Below are 19,281 nucleotides of genomic sequence, written 5' to 3' on the forward strand. Positions count from 1 at the left end.
AAAGGTTCCTACTCACATCCTACACCTCAACCGGAAGCCTTCTCTCTTGTCATATACTAGGTACACCACTGGATTTAATGACCCTATTCTAACCACCAAATTTCCCTGTCCCACCTCACCCGGCTACTTTTTCATACCACCCGGCTGGAAAAAAATTCTGGGGAGAACACTGCAATTTGATTATAAAATATACTTTTTATTTATCCAAAAATAGCTCAAAAACTCAATGACTCTACATTTACATGTTTCGGCCAAACTGGTCTGCCTCATGAATCTGATGGGTCTTCAAGCATAAAGATATATTAATCCAAGTGCTTGCTGCATGGACGCTGATATACAGCTGCTAGTGATCAAATACAAACGTTGCAGAACGAAAGACGCTGGAGTCGGGACAATCCTTTGCCCGTGTGATTTTGTCATTGAGTTTTTGAGCTATTTTTGGATAAATAAAAAGTATATTTTATAATCAAATTGTGTCCACAATTTTTTAGGACATTTCCACTTTCAGTTTCACGTCCGAGTTTGTGGATTTGTTTCTCCCGTTTTACAAGTTTCAAGTTTAATTAATTTTAATATACCGACCATCGATGTGCACCTGGCTGGTTTACAATACTAAAAATGAAAGGTTAAAATAAGTTTTTGTAAGGGGGGGAATGTGAACATTAAATAGACAAATTACAAATATGAACATGAGCTTGAGGGTAAAAGGGGAGGGGAAAGTTAATAATTACATCATTAAAAACAAATTAAAGGGAAGAGGGGGGGGAGGATAAAACACCAGGAATGGGGGATTGCTTTTTTTTTAAGCTAGAACATTTTTGCCAGCTCCTTCTCCCCCTCTCCCCCCACCAATCTCACTACTAAAAATTAAACCAAATATCTACAGATTGATTCCTTGTTTAGTAACCTGGAAATGATATATTGGAGGTGGCACCAATTACAGTACTAATGGGGAAAGAAGCTCCCAGGAAGGCAGCACAAGAAATTAGAACATAAACACACCTGTGAGGCCTCTGCAGCCAGCCAGCAAGCCTTCCCTAGGGTGGCATGGATGCACAGGTGAAAAGAGGAGCCCAATTCCTCCCCAGAAAAAGTACCAATGGTAAAGGAGAATTTTAGCTTGGGAATATCATGGGAGGCCAGGCACATCTGCTAAAGCACATAAATCAGTGGTCTCAAACTCACAGCCCGGGGGCCACATGCGGCCCACCAGGTACTATTTTTGAGGCCCTCGCTATGTTTATCATAATCACAAAAGTAAAATAAAACAGTTTCTTGATCATGTCTCTTTACCTATAAGTTACAATATTATTATTAAGACTTAGCCAAAAGGAAAGATTTATAAACTATAAAGAATTTTACTTTATGCAAAATTGTCATTTCTTTAATAAAAAAAGACATTAACTATTTTTTTCTGAGGCCCTCCAAGTACCTACAAATTCAAAATGTGGCCCTGCAAAGGGTTTGAGTTTGAAACCACTGACATAAATAGCCAGAAAGAAGTGCGAAAGGGAATGCTTTGTGCCTCCTGCAAAAGAGGGAACTTTGTTTTCAGACAGCTAAAGGACCCTTTGGCATTCATGTTTCTTATTACACGCTATACAAGAGAGCAAGCCTATGTCAAAAAAAAAAATATATATATATATATATATATTAATAATAATGTTTGCTAATTTCAAGAAAGAACATTGCAGTAGCATCACAGTTTTCTCCAGACTCTAAATGGTTAGAGTTTTTACCTCTTTCCTCTATGATGTGAAACCAATGATACAAATAGTATCTGTGTATAGGATTATCGCAGCTAAAGGCATATCCTATTGAGCTTTGAGGTTTTGTTTGCTTAAATTATCAAAAAAATAGCCTGTGCGCAATATCTCAGTGGTGAGTTATTTAAAGCAGTGTTCTTCAACCTTTTTACACCCGTGGACCGGCAGAAATAAAAGAATTATTTTGTGGACTGGCAAACTACTAGGACTAAAATTTAAAAACCCCGTTTACGCCCCATCTCCGCAAACCATCTGATCCCATCTGCACAAGCCGCAATTATGATTTTATATTGAACGTATTTTATTAAAGTATAAAAAGAAACAATATTCTGAACAATTGTGATTTTATAAATACAAATATACAGAGCACGGACCAACAAAACCCCTGTCTCCCCTCCCCTTCACATATATCCCCTCTACTATCAAGAAAACTGAACAAGCCAAGTTCATAGAAATATCATGCTAACAGAATACTGCAGTCCCCAGTTATGTCTCTAGCAGGATATATATTTCAAATCTGATATATTCTAATCAAAAAATAGAAATAAAATTATTTGTTTCTACCTTTTGTTGTCTCTGGTTTCTGCTTTCATCTTCTTTTCACTCTCTTCCTTTCAGCATCTGCCCTCTGTCTCTTCAATCCAGCATCTGCCCCTTCCATCCACTGTCTGCCCTCTCCCCTTCCATATGGTATCTGCCTTCTTTCTATGCCCCTCTCCCCTTTCCATCCAGCCTATGCCCCTCACTCCTTTTTACACGATTCACTCCAGCTTCACTGCTATCTTCATTTTTATCTCTCCTACACCAGATCTAGCATCTTTGTCCCTCTCAATTTCTCTGCTGACCCCCTTCCCATCTCATTCCTGTCTCTCCCTTTCCCCTCCTCTAATCTCCCTGCAAGCTGTTTCCTTCCTTTTTTCTTCTCCCTTCCCTCCTCCCCCTGTCTAGCAGCATCTCTCCTTCTCCCTCCAGGTCTCCCTCCCTCCAGGCCCTCCCTCTCTTCCCTTTCCTTTCCCTCCTCCCCTCCCAGCAGCATCTCTCCTTCTCCCTCCCTCCAGGTCCAGTAGCAGCTGTCCCTTTTTCCCCCTTGCCCAGCAGCTTCCCAGACTCCTTTCTCTCCTCCCCTCCCAGCAGCATCTCTCCTTCTCCTTCTCCAGGTCCAGTAGAAGCTGTCCCTTTTTCCTCCTTACCCAGCAGCTTCACAGGCTCCTTTCCCTCCTCCCCTCCCAGCAGCATCTCTCCTTCTCCCTCTCCAGATCTAGTAGCAGCTGTCCCTTTTTTTTTCACCATGCCCAGCAGCTTTCTCCCCTCCCAGCAACTCTCCTTACTTGCCAGCGCTGCGATTCAGTAAGGCAGCCTCGGGTCCTTTGTTGGGTCGCACCGCCTCTGAGGAAAGCGGAAGTTGCATCATCAGAGGCGACCCGACTCAGCAAAAGCTCCAAGGCTTCCTTCTTCAATCGCTGTGTTTGTAAGGAGAGCCGCTGGGAGGGGAGAAAGCACAGTGTGAGGCTCCCTATTATCTCTCTGGCCCTGCGCGAAGGACAGCTCCTTGATCTTGCCGGTCCTGCGCGGACCGGCAGGAAATTGAAGAAGTTGATCTCGCCGGTCCTGCGTGGACCGGCAGGAATTTTCTGCGGACCGGCAGTTGAAGAACTGTGATTTAAAGCACTCTCTACCTTCTGTTCCTTAACCTCCCCCCACCAAAAAAATAAAACACACACAAAAAAACCAAACTGTGCACAAGTGTTTCTAATTAACTGCATAGGGGAAACTCTCCCAAGTAGGATGCCATAGAAGCAAGAAGAAACCACCTTCAGAAAATTTTAACAAGCTCATGCAATGTCTCAACTTCCTCAGCAGAGAGGACACATGATGGGGGTGGGGGGGTGGGGTGGAGGACAGCAAATACAAAACTGGTAACCATGACCAGGTCGAGAGAATAACGGCACAACACGAATGAGGGGACAGGTGAAAATCAAGCATTCTGGGCTAATGGTTTGTTCTTTACTCTTTATCACACTGTTTAGCATTAAAAAAAAGGTAACAACCTCAAGTGACCTCACTTCAGACCACCAGCTGAGCTCTAGATTATCCCATGCTCTACCTACCCAGCTCTGGAGCTCAGTGTTCCAACTTTTCAGAAACCAGCCACTTCCTTATATCTGTCCATTTGGTACTCATCAGGCAGTTGTCATACAGAGCCTCCCTCCCCTCCTTGGATCTATTTTCACTTTATTTTGGTTTTATATCCCATCCTCCCAGGGAAGCTCAGAACAGGTTACAAGTTTACTTACATATTAAAGTGTTTTTATACAAGGTGTTGGCAAATATGGCATGGCACGGCAAGCATGGCACAGTGTAGCAAACCTAGTATTATATACATACACACATAGCAAGGCATACATGGCATGGCAAACCTAGTATTATCTATATAAAAATGGCAAGGAAAACATAGCATTATAGATACAGTATACAAGTGTGCCTAACTGAGCGAGTATGGCATGACAGTATGATATATTATAAGGCAAAACCTAGCCTGGTAGACTTGGGATGGCAAACAATGTGTAGTGGGCATAGCATGACAATATAGCACAGTAGACAGTGTGATAATCATAGCATGAAAGATACAATGTATAGTATAGTGAGAGAAAGGAGACAGTGTGACAAAATGTGGCAAAACATTGTTAAAATTAGCCCTGCTTTCGGTGTTGTCTCCATCAACAGAGCCAATACCAGTGTCCCTCCCTGAGGAAGAGTTGAAACTCGAGTTGGGGGGGGGGGCAGGGATATCAGAATGGTGCGATTAAGAAAATGTTTTATTGAAGCACACAGTTACTTGACACTTTAACACCACTGAGGTTTAGCAGTAACCATCTGCTCATCCATTACAGATAAGTTAAAAAAAAAATAAATTATTTTTAATGCACGTTAGAGATTGAGTTTGTTATATGGATGGTAAGGGGGACAGTGATGGCGATGATGGTCCCCTAGTTAACCTCAGTTCGGTGTTATCACTGAATCACGGGTTATAAGGTCTGAGCTTATCACTATTAATTTAAATATTTTATCAAATATTCAGAGCTGTGATTATTGATATTATTTATACGTATCACAGAATACTAAAAGATATCTCCCTATTATTAGGATTATTGCAAAGCATTGTTAGACATGCATATAGTAGATAAATGGTGGAATGTTGCATAGGAGGCTGGTGCTCTTCTTTGTAAGGTTTTGTAATTTGGGTAGGTTCATTCTCAAGGGAAGAGGTCGGTTTTTATTGCCTTCCTGAAGTTCAGTAGACCTTCTAATGATCTAGGTAGGTAGCTTGTTCAAGCAGTCTCAAGGTGGAAGGCATGCGTAATCGTTTTGCCTTCTTGTGAGTGGAGTAGACAATTCAGGGTGTAGAATAGTAGGGTTTTTTTTTGCCATATAGGCTGGTACCATGTCATGGTAAGAGAGTGTAGGCCTTTGAATATATATCGTTTGTCGATCTGCTGTAAGTGAGCAGCGCTAGGGTGATCGGGTCTCGTTTGTGAAGATTTTTCAGGAGTCAGATGGCAGCGTTTTGTACTCTTATTTGATGGGTGTTTTTCGTAGCAAGTCCATTTAAGATCATGTTGCAATAGTCCACACGGGAGAGGACGAAAGCATATAGTAGTGAGCAAAGTCCGGCTCCGAGAAGCATCTCCCTCCCTCCACCTCACCTTAGATGCCGAGTTTGCCGACTTTTAATTCTTTTTCTCCCAGCCACATGCTTTCAAAAAGCCATGCACGCACGGCTGCTCGAGTTGTTCAATCTTCTCCTCTGCTGCAACTTCCTGTTTCCGGTTGCATCAGAGAAGATTGAACAACTTGAGCAGCCGCGCATGTGCGGCTTTTTGAAAGCATGCGGCTGAGCGAAAAAGAAATAGTCGGCAAACTCAGCATCTAAGGTGAGGTGGAGGGAGGGAGATGGCAGAATGCTGCGATCGGGCTGGAGGGGGCTGCTGGACCGCGCGATCGCGCATGCTCCCAGTTCACATTAGGAAGGAGGGAGTGAAAGGAAAGAGATTCTGGGCCAAGGGGATGAAGAGGGAGAGAAACAAACCCACAACAGGAAAGAAAGGTGAGGACAGGCAGGCGAGCAGATGCTGGAAGCAGGGGAAGAAAGAGGGAAAGAAGCTAGATGGGGTTGCAGAAAAGAGACATTGGTGTGGAAGAGGAAAAGAGGGGAAATCTGGACACAGGAAGGTAACAGAAAGATGGGAAATTATGCGCATGGGGGCAAAGGGACAGAGACATAAAGGGGACATACATGGGGATGGGACACGGGGGGTGGGGGGGTGGGAGGCAATGCCAGATATATAGGGGAGATATTAGAAATGGGAAAACTAGGAACACAGAAGCGAGATGGTTTGTGGGGATGAACGGGGACTGAGCTCGCAGGCTCCAGCGGCTTGCACAAATTACATTGTAACACGCCACGAAGGTGGGAAGGAGAGAGATAGATAGTTAGGCCACATGAGGAGAACTGAAGGGTGATAGAAAGGAACAGATAGTGAAGGAGAGAGGGAAGGGTGGTGGTGGAAAGGAATAGAACAGACGCTGAAGGAGGGTGGAGAGGAACAGACGCTGAAGAGAAATGTGGAAGACAGAGTGGGGAGAAGATGCTAGAAGGGAAGAAGACAGATGCCAGACTATGGGGGAGCAGAGGGAAGAAGATGGTTACCAGACTATGGGGGAGTGGAGGGAAGAAGATGGTTGCCAGACCAATTGGGGGGGGGGGGGGGGGAATGAAAGGAGAGGCACAATAACAGAGCAAATGGAAAATGCAGAGAGAAGACACACAGTGGATAGAAGGAATTGAATGAGATGAGGAAAGCAGAAACCAGACAACAAAGGTAGGAAAAAAAAAAAATTATATTTATTTTCTTTTTCTTTGCTTTAGGATAAAGTAGAATATTAGTTGTGTTGATAAAATTTATAAATAAAGCCCTGCCAGCTGAATATCTGTTTCTGCAGTTCAGCAGCCAGAACTTTGATTTATAAGGAAGACATAAGCTAAATATTGCAGTACTGAGGCTTGTATGGATGCTGTGGGGATGGGGCGGTAAATGGGATGGCAGTGACAGTGCGGTAAAGGGGATGGCGGTGATGGTGACAGGGTGGTAAGGGGGATGGCGGTGAAGGGGATGTTGGGCCGGGGTTGGGACACTGACAGGGACACATTTTTTTCCCCCGTGTCATTCTCTAATTGCACTTTTATTTTGCTGCCCTTCATCTTTGGAATTCTTTTCCTCTCAACATATGGTGTGAACTCTTTAAAGAATTTCAAAATTCTGCTTAAAACATAGCTTTTCAGCATGGCATACAAGTTAAAATTTGAACCAACTTAAACTTGTCTGGTTTGTGATTAGTGTTGTCTTTCTACCCTTTTTATCTCCTAGACTCAACTTTTTTCATTTACTTCTATTTTAGGTCTGACCGAGTGCTGTCTTATCTTTTTAGTTCTTTGCCATTTTTATTTTATTGTAAACCGCCGAGATCTGTGTATAGCCCAGGCGGTATAGCAAATCTTAAAATGAAAAACCATAACCAACTCTCCAACCCAATCAGCTACAGCAGCTCAGTTCATCATCCCTAGTTCACAACTTTGCTTCATCCCCAATGTTCAAGGGAAATGCTCTGCTGACACTGCCCATATCACAGCACGTGTCACTCACTGGCAGAGGGCAACAGGTAATCCTAAGCAAAAGCAGCACAAGGACGAGTGTACAGGCAAGCATTAATGATCTGGTGGGGGATGAATCTTTCCCCCCCCCCTACAGTGATTTGTACAGAAAAACCTGTCACCATCAGAAAAATTCCTGAAATGGTGAAGAGATACTAGGAAACCATGCACAAATTAACCACTTCCATGTATCATTCAGCAGCTCTTAGGACTCTAGATATTTAGTGGCAATTCTGACTGAAATCGTTTGTTAATGTTGCTTTTCAAATAAAAATCTAAGCAGCTTCCAACACACAAGACATTCAATGCCTCTAAAAAAAATGCCTTTCAATCCTTCCCAATCAAAATCAACAATTCAACATACTAATCTTACCACCTTATGTAATACCTTAAAATTTTTCTACTATCTTCCTCAGGATTTTAAATACAAATTAATTTTTTTGATAAGCAAGGGAAAATATATTACCACAAAGTCAGTGTCCTCCACATTTACCTTCAACATCAATCTAAGAGCGAAAGGTCGTATGCTTGGGATTAAAAGCCATCTGAATAACCACCATCTCCATTTAAGTTATCCCTAAACCTCATCTTCTGGAGGAGCCTGGAAAATGGGAATCCAACCAGTGGACCTCAAACACTTTTAGCATCATTAACTGGAAACAAAAATGGTTACTTATCCTCCTGCTGGGTTTTCCTCAATCAGTAGCTTGCCTGTCTGAGCAATTCCAGTCAATCAAGACTTGATGAGTTGCTATTAAGATAACAGCAAAACATCTTAGCAGTATGAAGTTCTAGAATAGGCTGTATGACCCCACACTGGAGTATAAAAAGATACCTGCCAAATCAAGTAGCAAGATCCACGAAACGATCACCAAAACACCTTGCTAAAAAAGTTTGTCAGAACACTTGCCCAGCTCTGGAAACATGTCAAATCACTGGTAGCTTGGTTAAGCTCTAGTTTAGTAACCTTGTCAAGATTGTATCTGCCACCTTCATTTACTAGCTGGAGGATTACCATTTCCCAATATCTTACAAAATCTGCATGTTGAATTTGAGGAGTAGTTTCATACAGTTCCTTACTAGATAATGGCACAGGGACAAATTTTTTGCCGTCCCCGCGGGAACACATTTTCCTGTCCCTGCAAGCTCGGTCATCTGCATAAGACTCATAAGAATATAAGCTGTGTCTCTGCTGGGTCAGACCTGAGGTCCATCATGCCCAGCAGTCCGCTCACGTGGCGGCCCATCAGGTCCAGGACCTGTATACTAGCCATCTATACCCTTCTATCCCCTTTTCCTTCAGAAAATTGTCCAATCCCTTCTTGAACTCCCTGTCCTATTACTCCCTCTGGAAGCGCGTTCCAGGTGTCCACCACCCGTTGGGTGAAGAAGAACTTCCTAGCATTGGTTCTGAATCTGTCTCCTTTTAATTTTTCGGAATGCCCTCTCATTCTTGTAGTTGTCGAAAATTTGAAAGAATCAAAACACTTTAAAATCATAAGTGTTTGAGGCTTGTGCAATTAAGACAGAGCTTGCAGGAATGGGGCAGGAGCAGGGACAGAGACAAAACTCGTGGGGAAATCAACTTCCTACGAGGGATGGGGACAAATCTGTCCCCGTGCCATTCTCTATTCCTTACATTCTCCATTTTTACCTTTTAGGTTTTGATAGTTGAAGTGAGGGTTCTTAACGATTTGTCTCCTGTTTCATTTTAACTGATGAACTCTGTACTTGCTTCTTAAGCCATGCATCCACTTGTGACTAACTACACACATCGCTAACCATGTCAACAAGTCACAGTAGGACATTTACTGTATGCTACCAATAATTCTTAATATCTACCTTCACTCTGTCTAGAAGGTTTCAATAAATTGCCTCAGGTCAAGATCCTTCTCCACACCCTGCTGAACTCTTCCTGCACACCTTGGATAAGAACTCTTTATACTAGATTTTAACTAGGGTGCCAATTTGCTGGCCTTGTTACCTTGAACAATGCAAAAACCCAAAAGGGGAGTGCTACAAAATAGCGAAAACAACAAGTCTCCCCTGACCTAAAAAGAAGAACGGGTGGAGGGCAGAGGCGGCTGAACCAAAATCTACCACAAATTATTAAGTGTGAATGGGAAGCCCTCAGTCTCACAGCTTGCAGTGGGAACATGTCCCTAATGCACCAGCTGTCACAGTCATACACCCAAAATGGTTATTATCTGTGAAACATCCCTGGGCTGCTTAATTGTAATGAAACTAGTGCACATATGTGCTAAAAGTTAAAATAAATTGTCAATAATATCATAAAAAATATATAGTGAATTGGTTCGACTGTCTCTGTCCCCCATCCGGGGGTCAAGTGGCGTCTAAAATCAGCCGGGCTGGCTCAATCACAAGCAAGTCAAAACTAATTGAAAGTACTTAGCTTCTCTGTAAGAATCTGGAGTGCAGGGTAACCAGCTAGAGATGAACCCGTCCAACGGGGCTCCGTTTCGAGGGGAAAAAAACCCTTCCTCAGGAACCAGCTTTGAAATGCTCTCAAGTAACCAGCCAGAGAAATGGAAAGTCCGGATTGAAAATGGCGCTAAGCAGAGGGGAACGCCTCTGAACATATAACTGCAGAAAGTCCGACGTAAAGACGTAAACAGACCACATGATGAAAGCCCCAGGAAAATTTAAAAGTGCCCCGGAGTGAAAGCACTCAGAGATAGTAACATAAAAGGAGAAAAACCCTGACAGGAAAACATTCAAATAGCGCAATGCCACTCAATAAACTCATTTAGTCCTAATGGAGGGGGGCCTGGGAGGGGCTATCGAAGGCAAAGGGGAAACAAATGGAGGGGCACAAACACAGGACAATACGCCAACCTGAACCAACAATCTCGCCCCCCAAACCAGGTCAAAGAGCCCCATAAATCAATAGTTAACAACCTGTCTGGTATTCCCCTGTCATACGATCAACAAGCTGTATTGGACAAAGGGTTGTCATTCGTACCCTCTGCTTTTCATGATCCGTTCACAGCTCGGTTTTATATCGAACGATTTATAAGATCTCTTCAAATCAAATTGAATGTTTTCCTCCTTTTCTGTTACTATCTATCTCCGAGTGCTTTCACTCTGGAGCACTTTAAAATTTTCCCGGGGCTTTCATCATGTGGTCTGTTTACATCTTTATGTCAGACGTTCTGCAGTTATATGTTCAGAGGCGTTCCCCTCTGCTTAGCGCCATTTTCAATCCAGACTTTCCATTTCTCTGGCTGGTTACCTGAAAACATTTCACAGCTGGTTCCTGAGGAAGGGGTTTTGCCCTCAAAACGGAGCCCCGTTGGACGGGTTCATCTCTAGCTGGTTACCCTGAACTCCAGATTCTTACGGAGAAGCTAAGTACTTTCAATTAGTTTTGACTTGCTCGCGATTGAGCCAGCCCGGCTGATTTTGGATGCCACTTGACCCCTGGATGGGGAACAGAGACAGCTGAACCAATTCACTATATATTTTTTGTGATATTATTGACAATTTATTTTCACTTTTAGCACATTTGTGCGCTAGTTTCAATACAATTGGACAGCCCAGGGATGTTTCAGAGATAATACCCTTTTGGGTGTATGACTGACAGCTGGTGCATTAGGGATGTGTTCCCATTGCAAGCTGCGAGACTGAGGGCTTCCAAGTCACACTTAATTTGTGGTAGATTTTGGTTCAGCTGCCTCTGCCCTCCACCCGTTCTTCTTTTTGGGTCAGGGGAGACTTGTTGTTTTCGGCCTTGTTACTTTAGCATTAATTGTTAGCTACCAAATTTCAGACCATTCAAGCTTCGCTAGGTCTTTCTTCATGTTATTCACGGTCAAGCAACAGAAAGAACCCAATATAGCCACAGTAAAATGACGGACAAAAGCAAGAGAGATGGATTGTTCCTGATGCAGGCTTTATTCAGTCTATAAAACATATGGAAATCCACATGTGTGAATAATGAAAGGCACCAAACACGGTTCGCGTTTCAACTAACATATCTTCCTGAGGGGTCCTACAGATATGAATGTAAGGAATTAAAATCTATATGTGATCTAATTAAAAAGATAAATTTTACTTAAATACTTAAAACTTACTTGCTCCACTTCATCACACTTCATCATGCTTCTATTCCTTTCTCTCCTCTCTTCTACCTTCCAAAGTATTTAGATCAATGCTGTCTTGTTAAAATGTTTATTTTATTTTTATTTTTCCTCTAACTCTACTTTTCACTTCTCTATTACACTCCAGGTACTTTAGTTAGATTGTGAGCTTTCGGGACAGTAAGGGAATTTTTCAAGTACCTTTCTTATTTCTAATCTTAATGTATATTTTCTGTAAACCGCTTAGAACCTAACGGATGTAGCGGTATATAAGAAATAAATTACATTACATTACAATAGTGGTTGAAATGTAGGATGATTATTTCAAAATTTTAATTGGAGTGTAATATATGGTATATATATTTTTTAAATAAATAGACTAGAATGAATGACGATATCAAACTGAAATTAAGACATATGTGATATTGACATGAGTTGACTGGCCTATATGTGACGGATAGTGCTAAGGTGATGTGTGACAATGCAAAACCAAAGCAAAAGACATAGGATGTCTTGGAGGGGGGTGGCAGCAGGAGAGACTGGGCATCCTTCCTGCTGGTAGTCTTCACGGGGGGGGGGGGGGGAGGGGAGAGGGACGGGTTCCGTGCTGCAGCCACTAAACTGATCGCGCAGGGAGATTTCTTTGCCACGATCAGCTCAGCGGCAACCCAATTCTCTAACCGGTGCTTATGACAAGACGCCTGTTAGAGAATCGTAGTGTTAAGCGATTCTATATAGGACTCCCGTGTGCAAATCTCAAAAGCCACTTAAGACGGCTTCTGAGACCGGGTGTTAGACCTGGTTTTATATCATATAAGTCACAACATATAAGTTCCATCCCGACAACCTCGTAAAACTTTTGATTATCCCTGCAGTACGACTAAGTGTAGGTCAGCCTATCTCCTGCCCTCACCATTCCTTCAAAAATGCTCCTTTAAGCTCTGGGCACACAGCGAGATTCAGAGGCCTAAAAAGTCAACTGTCCTTACCCCATTCCTGCAAGCTCTGTCTTCGTCTGCATAACAGTTTAAAATCATAAGTGTTCAAGGCTTGTGTGATTAAGGTAGAGCTTACAAGAATGGAGCAGGGACAGCGACAAAAATCGCGGGGATGTGACGAGTAAATTGAGCTCCTGCAGAGATGGAGAAAAATGTGTCCCCATGTCATTCTGTACACTGCACCACTCTAGAAATCAAAATGTGGTAAAAGTGAGCCAAGGACAATCAAGCCATTGCAACATCACTGATGATGTTGGCTCTTATTGGTGGAATGAGGCATTATACCATGTTAGCATACCATGTCAACTTCTGCTCCAGTTTGCCCACACTACAATGGAGTTTCTCAACATGTACAAAAAAAACAAGACAAACCCAAACCTCTATATACTGGACTCCAGGACCGAGTAGAAAGGTGCACCACAGGGCAAGAGTGAAGTATAATGGCAGAGCAGTGCTGTGGGGTGTTAGTGGAGGAACAGCAAGCCACATGACACTGGTACTTGCTCCACCCTCAAGTAGGAAGCCACTGTTTGCCCTGGATCAGGAGCATGGAATGTTACTACTCTATAGGGTTTTGCCAGGTACTAGTGACCTGGATTGGCCACCCTGAGGACGGGATACTGGGCTTGATGGACCACTGGTCTGACCCAGTAAGGCTTTCTATGTTGGTTTTCAGAATTTCACTACAGAATCATATGAGGACTTGCACACTTCATTTTCCTTTACAGCTCTCATATGCGCATTCATAACGACAATCTGAAAATTTGACATATTTGTAGCTCAACTGGAAGTGAATTCTACTGTGATACTCTAGGCCTCAGCTGGCTGGCACATGTGCCTTTACAGGATATTTGGTTCAATTCCACCACACACATACCACCAGCCCATCAGCTGAGAAACAGATGGAAGGTCAGTACAAAAGAGCCTTTAACAATTCAGTTGAGGGGGGAGGAGAACCACATGTCTGCAAAACCCTAGAGTAAGGGCAAAGCCCTAATTCAGCAAGCACTGAGCCAACAGGCAGGCCTGCCACAAATGCACACAGAGCACTGTGAAGGGAAGGAAGGTCAGAAATATGATACAGAAATAGAGGGTGAGGCATTAAATTTGTAAGTTCTAAATGATTCCATCCCCGACACCTGTTATTAATAACCAAAAAATACCCAGACATACTAAAGGAGTGAAAAGTGCAAGGCAGTTTGCTAATGGGGAGTGCATGTCATGTGCCATCTAATCTGGAAGAGGAAAGGTTTTGCTCTGCACCAGCATTCAATTTTCTTGTTGTTAAAATTGGCCCATGTCTTCTTCCTTTCTATATGCAAACCTGCCCAGCTCACATGAGGAAGAGAGCCAAGACTAGGCACACCTTAACCCGAGGGCTAACAGGACCAACTCCCCCAACACTAAAGCTTAGAAAGTGCCAGGATGCCTATGAACTACATGAAAAGCAATGAATCCCAGAGCCAATATGCTGAGAGCACAGCTGGCAGCTCTAAAGGATCCAAGTGAAGGCACTTTTGCAAATAAATCAGGCATGGGTTAAACCTCTAAGCAAGCTTCTTGGGGGAAAGCAAAAGGTTACTGGTCACTAGATCTGTACCTAGAACAGATATGGAATCCTGCACAGCAGAAATGCCACAAGGGCCATGCCACCAAGACATTACAAGCAGTTCCCATGTCCAGGGGGCATAATACACACACAGTGTGTGGTTATATAGTCTCGGGTAAGCAATGGGACCCAAGTGCCTGATAAGCCAGAAGGGACAGATGATTAGGCCTCCAACAGATTAAATTACCTCCCATTCCCTCAAGGTAGAGATATAGAAGGGAATGCACATTCAGTGTCTTAAGACCTTTCCAGGTAGCTAATTCCAGGTCTTCTTCAGGTTTCTTACATTATTCCTGCATCAGATTCAAAGCTGCTGCACCCAGAGGCTTTGCTGCCAGGAAAAAATGGAAGTTCTTGTTGTAAAAAAAAAAAAAAAAAAAAAAATTGGTCTGCTTACTTTTAAAGTGTGTCCAGAAAAAGATGCCGAAGTCACCCACAGAAAAATAACTATTTGCCCTCACAGGAACTCTGCTTACCTTTCACAACCGTAGAGAATGTAGCAGAGTGTCTCGATACAAACAACTTCAGCTGATCATCCAGGTTACAGGCCACTGCATCCACGTCCCAGGAGCGTATCCCTGAGGGGGAAGGCATATCATTTGACACCATCACTAAGCAAACCACAACTAGTCACTGCAGGCAAATCTGAGAGTATCTTTCAAAGAAGACCCCCCCCCTTCTCCCCCAATATACATTTACCCTGTATGATTTAGCCATATTCTTCAGTTAGCATGACACCCTAGAATAGGGGTAGGGAATGAAGGCTGCAATCCAGTTGGGTTTTCAGGAATTCCCCAATTAATATGCATGAGATCTATTTGCATACAATGGAGGAAATCCTGAAAACCCGACTGGATTGCGGCTTTCATTCCCCACCCCTGCCCTAGAATCACCACCATCACTACAGCATAAATTTGTTAGACTCCTGTGTCACAACTAATCTGAACATTGAAGATGTTATGAAACATACCTGCACCCACTAATCAAGGGGCAGAGTAAAGATCCAGACTGGCTCAAACAGTCGCTGAACACGAGTCCTATATTCCTCCAGAGAACCTGCTAAAAGCAGAATTTAACATTTTAAGCACTACTTTCAGCTCCCCACCCAGGATTTGCAACCACAACTTGCATTGGCCAGGAGGATCAGAGAATGCTTGGACCTTATCACAGCACATCTCCAAAAGCCTCTCCTTTAAAAAATGCTAAGAACTCTGTGGTCTGAGGGTGCAATACGATCGTCGTTGATGGACTTCTCAAAAGTCCACTATGAGAATTCAAGATCTTCTTCTATTTCCATCATAGGAGTAACTCTGTGGAATAAATTAACTGGACCGCAAAAAGCTCTTTCTGATATTCAGAAGTTTAAGAAAATGCTCAAGACTGCACTTTTTATAGAAGCATTCCAATGAATGGATGATTCTGATTTATTCCAGTTTTTGGATTAATATATTATGGAGTGCTGTGAATTAATTGTTCTCACTGAATGATCAGTAATCTTTGATGTTTGTACAAATTTTGTTTGTCTTATTTTATGTATATTATTATTTGTAGAGCCACCTAGGAATAGGGGGTTAAGAAATCTTTTAAATAAATAAATATTTTAAATATTTTAATCTACGATGCAGAGGTATTTTAATCTACGATGCAGTGGAGGGTAAGTGTCCATTTTATTTTTTTGTTTGTTTTAAGGTCTGTTCTCCAGCACATTTTCACTAGAAGCCTCTTGACTTTCATTTTCAGCTCCAAAAACAAATTAAATTAGCTGATTACATGTCATTTGACAGGTTCTGGGTGAGGCTCTTGCAGCACTTCCTCCTCCCCCAACAGAACAAGTTTCTAGATGGAACCCAAGCTGTTTGGCAGGTGCCTCCTTCCTCCATCCATCACACCAGAAGGCTTTGTAGAGTCTTAGCTCAGGGTGTGGCTTGCTGTATAATGTACCGAGGGCATGTAATGATTTGCCATCAAATCAAACCAATTAGTGGTATTATGCTATGAACAAGAAACATGCCTCTGGGTATTCAAATCCAATTAATTTCAAGTGATGCTAGGGCACTGAAACCAACCATATCTTTCAGTAGACCACAACATTTTAACACTTCACCATGTGTCATTCAGAGACTAGAAAGAGTCAATCTCAGTTCAACTTGTGAGCAGGGGTGGCTGTTATGGAAGGACTGCAACAGAAGGGAAATCAACCAGCCCTATCTCTTCTGTTTTTGTACCAAATTAATTATTGCATGATGTGTTCTTGTTAGTGTAACTCTGCTCTTTGCTTATTTTATTATTTATATCCTTATAGCACACATTAAGCTCTATTGCAGTGCGTGTCAAACTTTTTTAGCTATGGCCCACTAAACGGAGCAAATGTTTTTCATGGCACATTATAATTGGAATGATAAAATTGCAAAACACAACAAAAAATTAAAATTTGAGAGTTATTTAAAGTAATTGTAACAGTAAAACTAAAGTAATTGCTAATCATTGCAATGGATGTACTTTTTTGAATGCAAATTAACTCAAAACGCAGCTCATAGTCGACAAGCAAACATGAATTTCGTCATCCACCGTCTGCAGCTGTTCTCTCCCCCCCCCCCCCCCCCGATTTAATTTCCATCACAGCTGAAAATCCAAGTTCGCAAAGATAAGAAGATCCAAAGCCTTGATTGCTTTGTTGCTCAAGTTAGGATAACTACTGAATAAAAAACTAAAATAAAACTAAAATTACTTGCCATTAGTTTTCAAGGACCGATCATGTCAAAGAATAATGCTTGCCTGGGTGGTTTTATCCTTACGCACATAGAGATCCTCATAACACTGACAGACTCTTGCATACGTGATGTACATGTCATCTTGTCATCTATTCTAGTGTATACCATTGAAGGGAATTTTTAAAAATAAAATAAATTCTGGAATCTCTTCAGGGCACACTACTGTGCCTTGGAATACAGTTTGAGAGACACTGCTCTATTGTAAAAGGTGATAAAATTGCTCATTGCTACTTTGGAGCCTCAACAAAAGAGGCATTCTATAGACATGCAAAATAGATTAGTTAATTTAAGAAAAATATAAAATTTAGCCCAACTTATTTCTCTTGCCAAAGCCACAGATCCCCAAGCTAATCTGCAGCTTTTCCCTCAATCATTCTTCACCGATCCAGGTTTTTGTAATTTCTGTTGCTGGTTTGACTGGGAGGTTGTTATATGCATCCAGCATTTCCCTTAAAAAAATATTTTCTTATGTCACTCCTTGGTAATACTGTGGAGAACCACATCATGCCCCCATGATAGCAAAACTCCTTTGGGATGGAGGGAGGGGGTTGTCAAACAAGCCAACTGCACCTCCCCCCCCCCCAAGAAGTCCCTAGCTTGGGGTGTTGGAGAAGGTGAAGCCATGACTTTGGTATCCCACAACACTTGAAAAAGTTTGCTACTGATGTACAGCTCCAATAGTGGAATCTTTTGGTATAATACTTCAGCCAAATCATTAAACCCATTCTTAGGTACAAAACCCTTCAGGGCCAGGGAAATACCTAAATGAATGGAATGCACCTTGAACTGGGGGGGGGGGGGACACTCCTCTTCCTGTGTACCCTAAGAAAAAACTGGAACCTGTGACAATATGGTATCTTGAACCAATTCCCTGCTGCCCTAAGCAGCACAAGATTTATACTTTCCTTCCACAGACAAAACAGGTATTTTAAGAGGCAAGCTGCCAAGAACCACATCAAAGCAAAGTTTCACAGAACCCAACAAGAGTGGTCCCTGAAGTCTATAAAATATAATGAAACCGTTATTAAACGTTTTATTTTCAAAACACCATGCAATTCTTTCCAACTGCAAGATAGAAGCACAGAAGTAAACATTGCCTATTAAGGTAGCAGGAACTAATTTCACTAATTCACATAGCCCCTCAAAACCGGGCCAAAAGCCGATTTGGGCAAAGAAACCGAACGATGCAATAACTCAAGTGATAAATGGACAGAACCCATAAGATACATGGGTACCAATCGCATCCTCCATCCACCAGTTTTAACCCCTTCTCTGTGCTGCCCCCAACCCTTCTGACCTACTCCGCTCCTCCTTCCTCCCCTTCCCGCTCCCTTTCACAGCTGTCCTGCCCCTTCTCCGTACTACCCCCCCAAGCTGAGCTACCCCGCCCCCTTCTCCTGCTGCCCCGCGCCCAGCCCCACCTACCCTGTACGCCCCTCCCAGTGCAGCACTGCACCCCTCCCCCGCTTTCCCAATAATAGCCGGCACCCTGACTCTTTCTCACCGCGCTCCAGCTCGCATAGCACTTTGCGCCGCAACCCCGGGCGAGCACACTCGCCCACAATAACTAGCAGGGACAGACGGGCGCGGTTAGACTGCAGCTCCCTTCCGTCCGCAGCTCCCGCCTGTGCCGCCATCTTTCCCCGCCGCCAGACGTCACGCTTTTGCCACGCTCCCTTTACACCGGCCCGCTGACGTCACCGCCGACCAATCGAAGGGGGTCCCAGGACAGAAACTCCGCCCCTTAAAGGGGACGCGGTTCGGTCGCTCAGGCTGGTTGTTCTATTTCCCTTTCCAATTGCGCAGCCACTCTGGGTTTCAGCATCCACAGTGGATAAAGTGGGCTGAAGCTCGGCAGAATTTAGTGTTTGCGCCATTTCAGGAGGGCTGACATTTGGGGTAGATAGGGTTACCATATGACTCCAGAAGAAGGAGGACAGATTGAGACTTCTGGGTTTTACTTCCATTGAAAGCAATGGAAGTAAAACCTGTATGTCTTTTAATCTGTCCTCTTTCTTCTGAAACAATTACAAAAATACAAAAAAAAGCCACCTACTATTGCAAATATAAAACCTAATAACAGGTGTCAGTAGTGCTCAGAACTAGTTCAATGGTATAAAAATCACAAACAGGGTTGAATCCTGAAAAAATGTGCCTTTAGTGTAAAGTCATTGCACTTTGACCACTGTGAAAATTGTAGCAAATCCAATACTTTATGTTATTTGTGTGCTCTTTTTTCTGGAGCCATATGGTAACATTTTCAGAGGACTCTGTCTGTTCCTTACCAAAAGGGGTTGGTGCTTAAAGCTTGCTTAAAATTTAAAATC

The 19,281-nt window shown here is 42.8% G+C and overlaps 1 protein-coding gene across 1 annotated transcript in view; it reads right to left on the reverse strand.

Annotated features, from left to right (window-relative positions):
- Positions 1-18,624, reverse strand: part of MAP1S (microtubule associated protein 1S) — a 29,761-nt gene extending 11,137 nt beyond the window's left edge. The window contains exons 1-2 of the mRNA XM_033955278.1: positions 18,459-18,624; positions 14,660-14,761 (exon numbers count right to left, since the gene is read on the reverse strand). Coding sequence (XP_033811169.1) covers positions 14,660-14,761; positions 18,459-18,591 — 235 coding nt within the window. The 5' untranslated portion in view covers positions 18,592-18,624. The remainder of the gene's footprint in view (positions 1-14,659; positions 14,762-18,458) is intronic.
- Between the last annotated feature and the right edge of the window lie 657 nt (positions 18,625-19,281).

Source organism: Geotrypetes seraphini, chromosome 8, assembly GCF_902459505.1.
Source record: "Geotrypetes seraphini chromosome 8, aGeoSer1.1, whole genome shotgun sequence".
Lineage (NCBI taxonomy): Eukaryota > Metazoa > Chordata > Amphibia > Gymnophiona > Dermophiidae > Geotrypetes > Geotrypetes seraphini.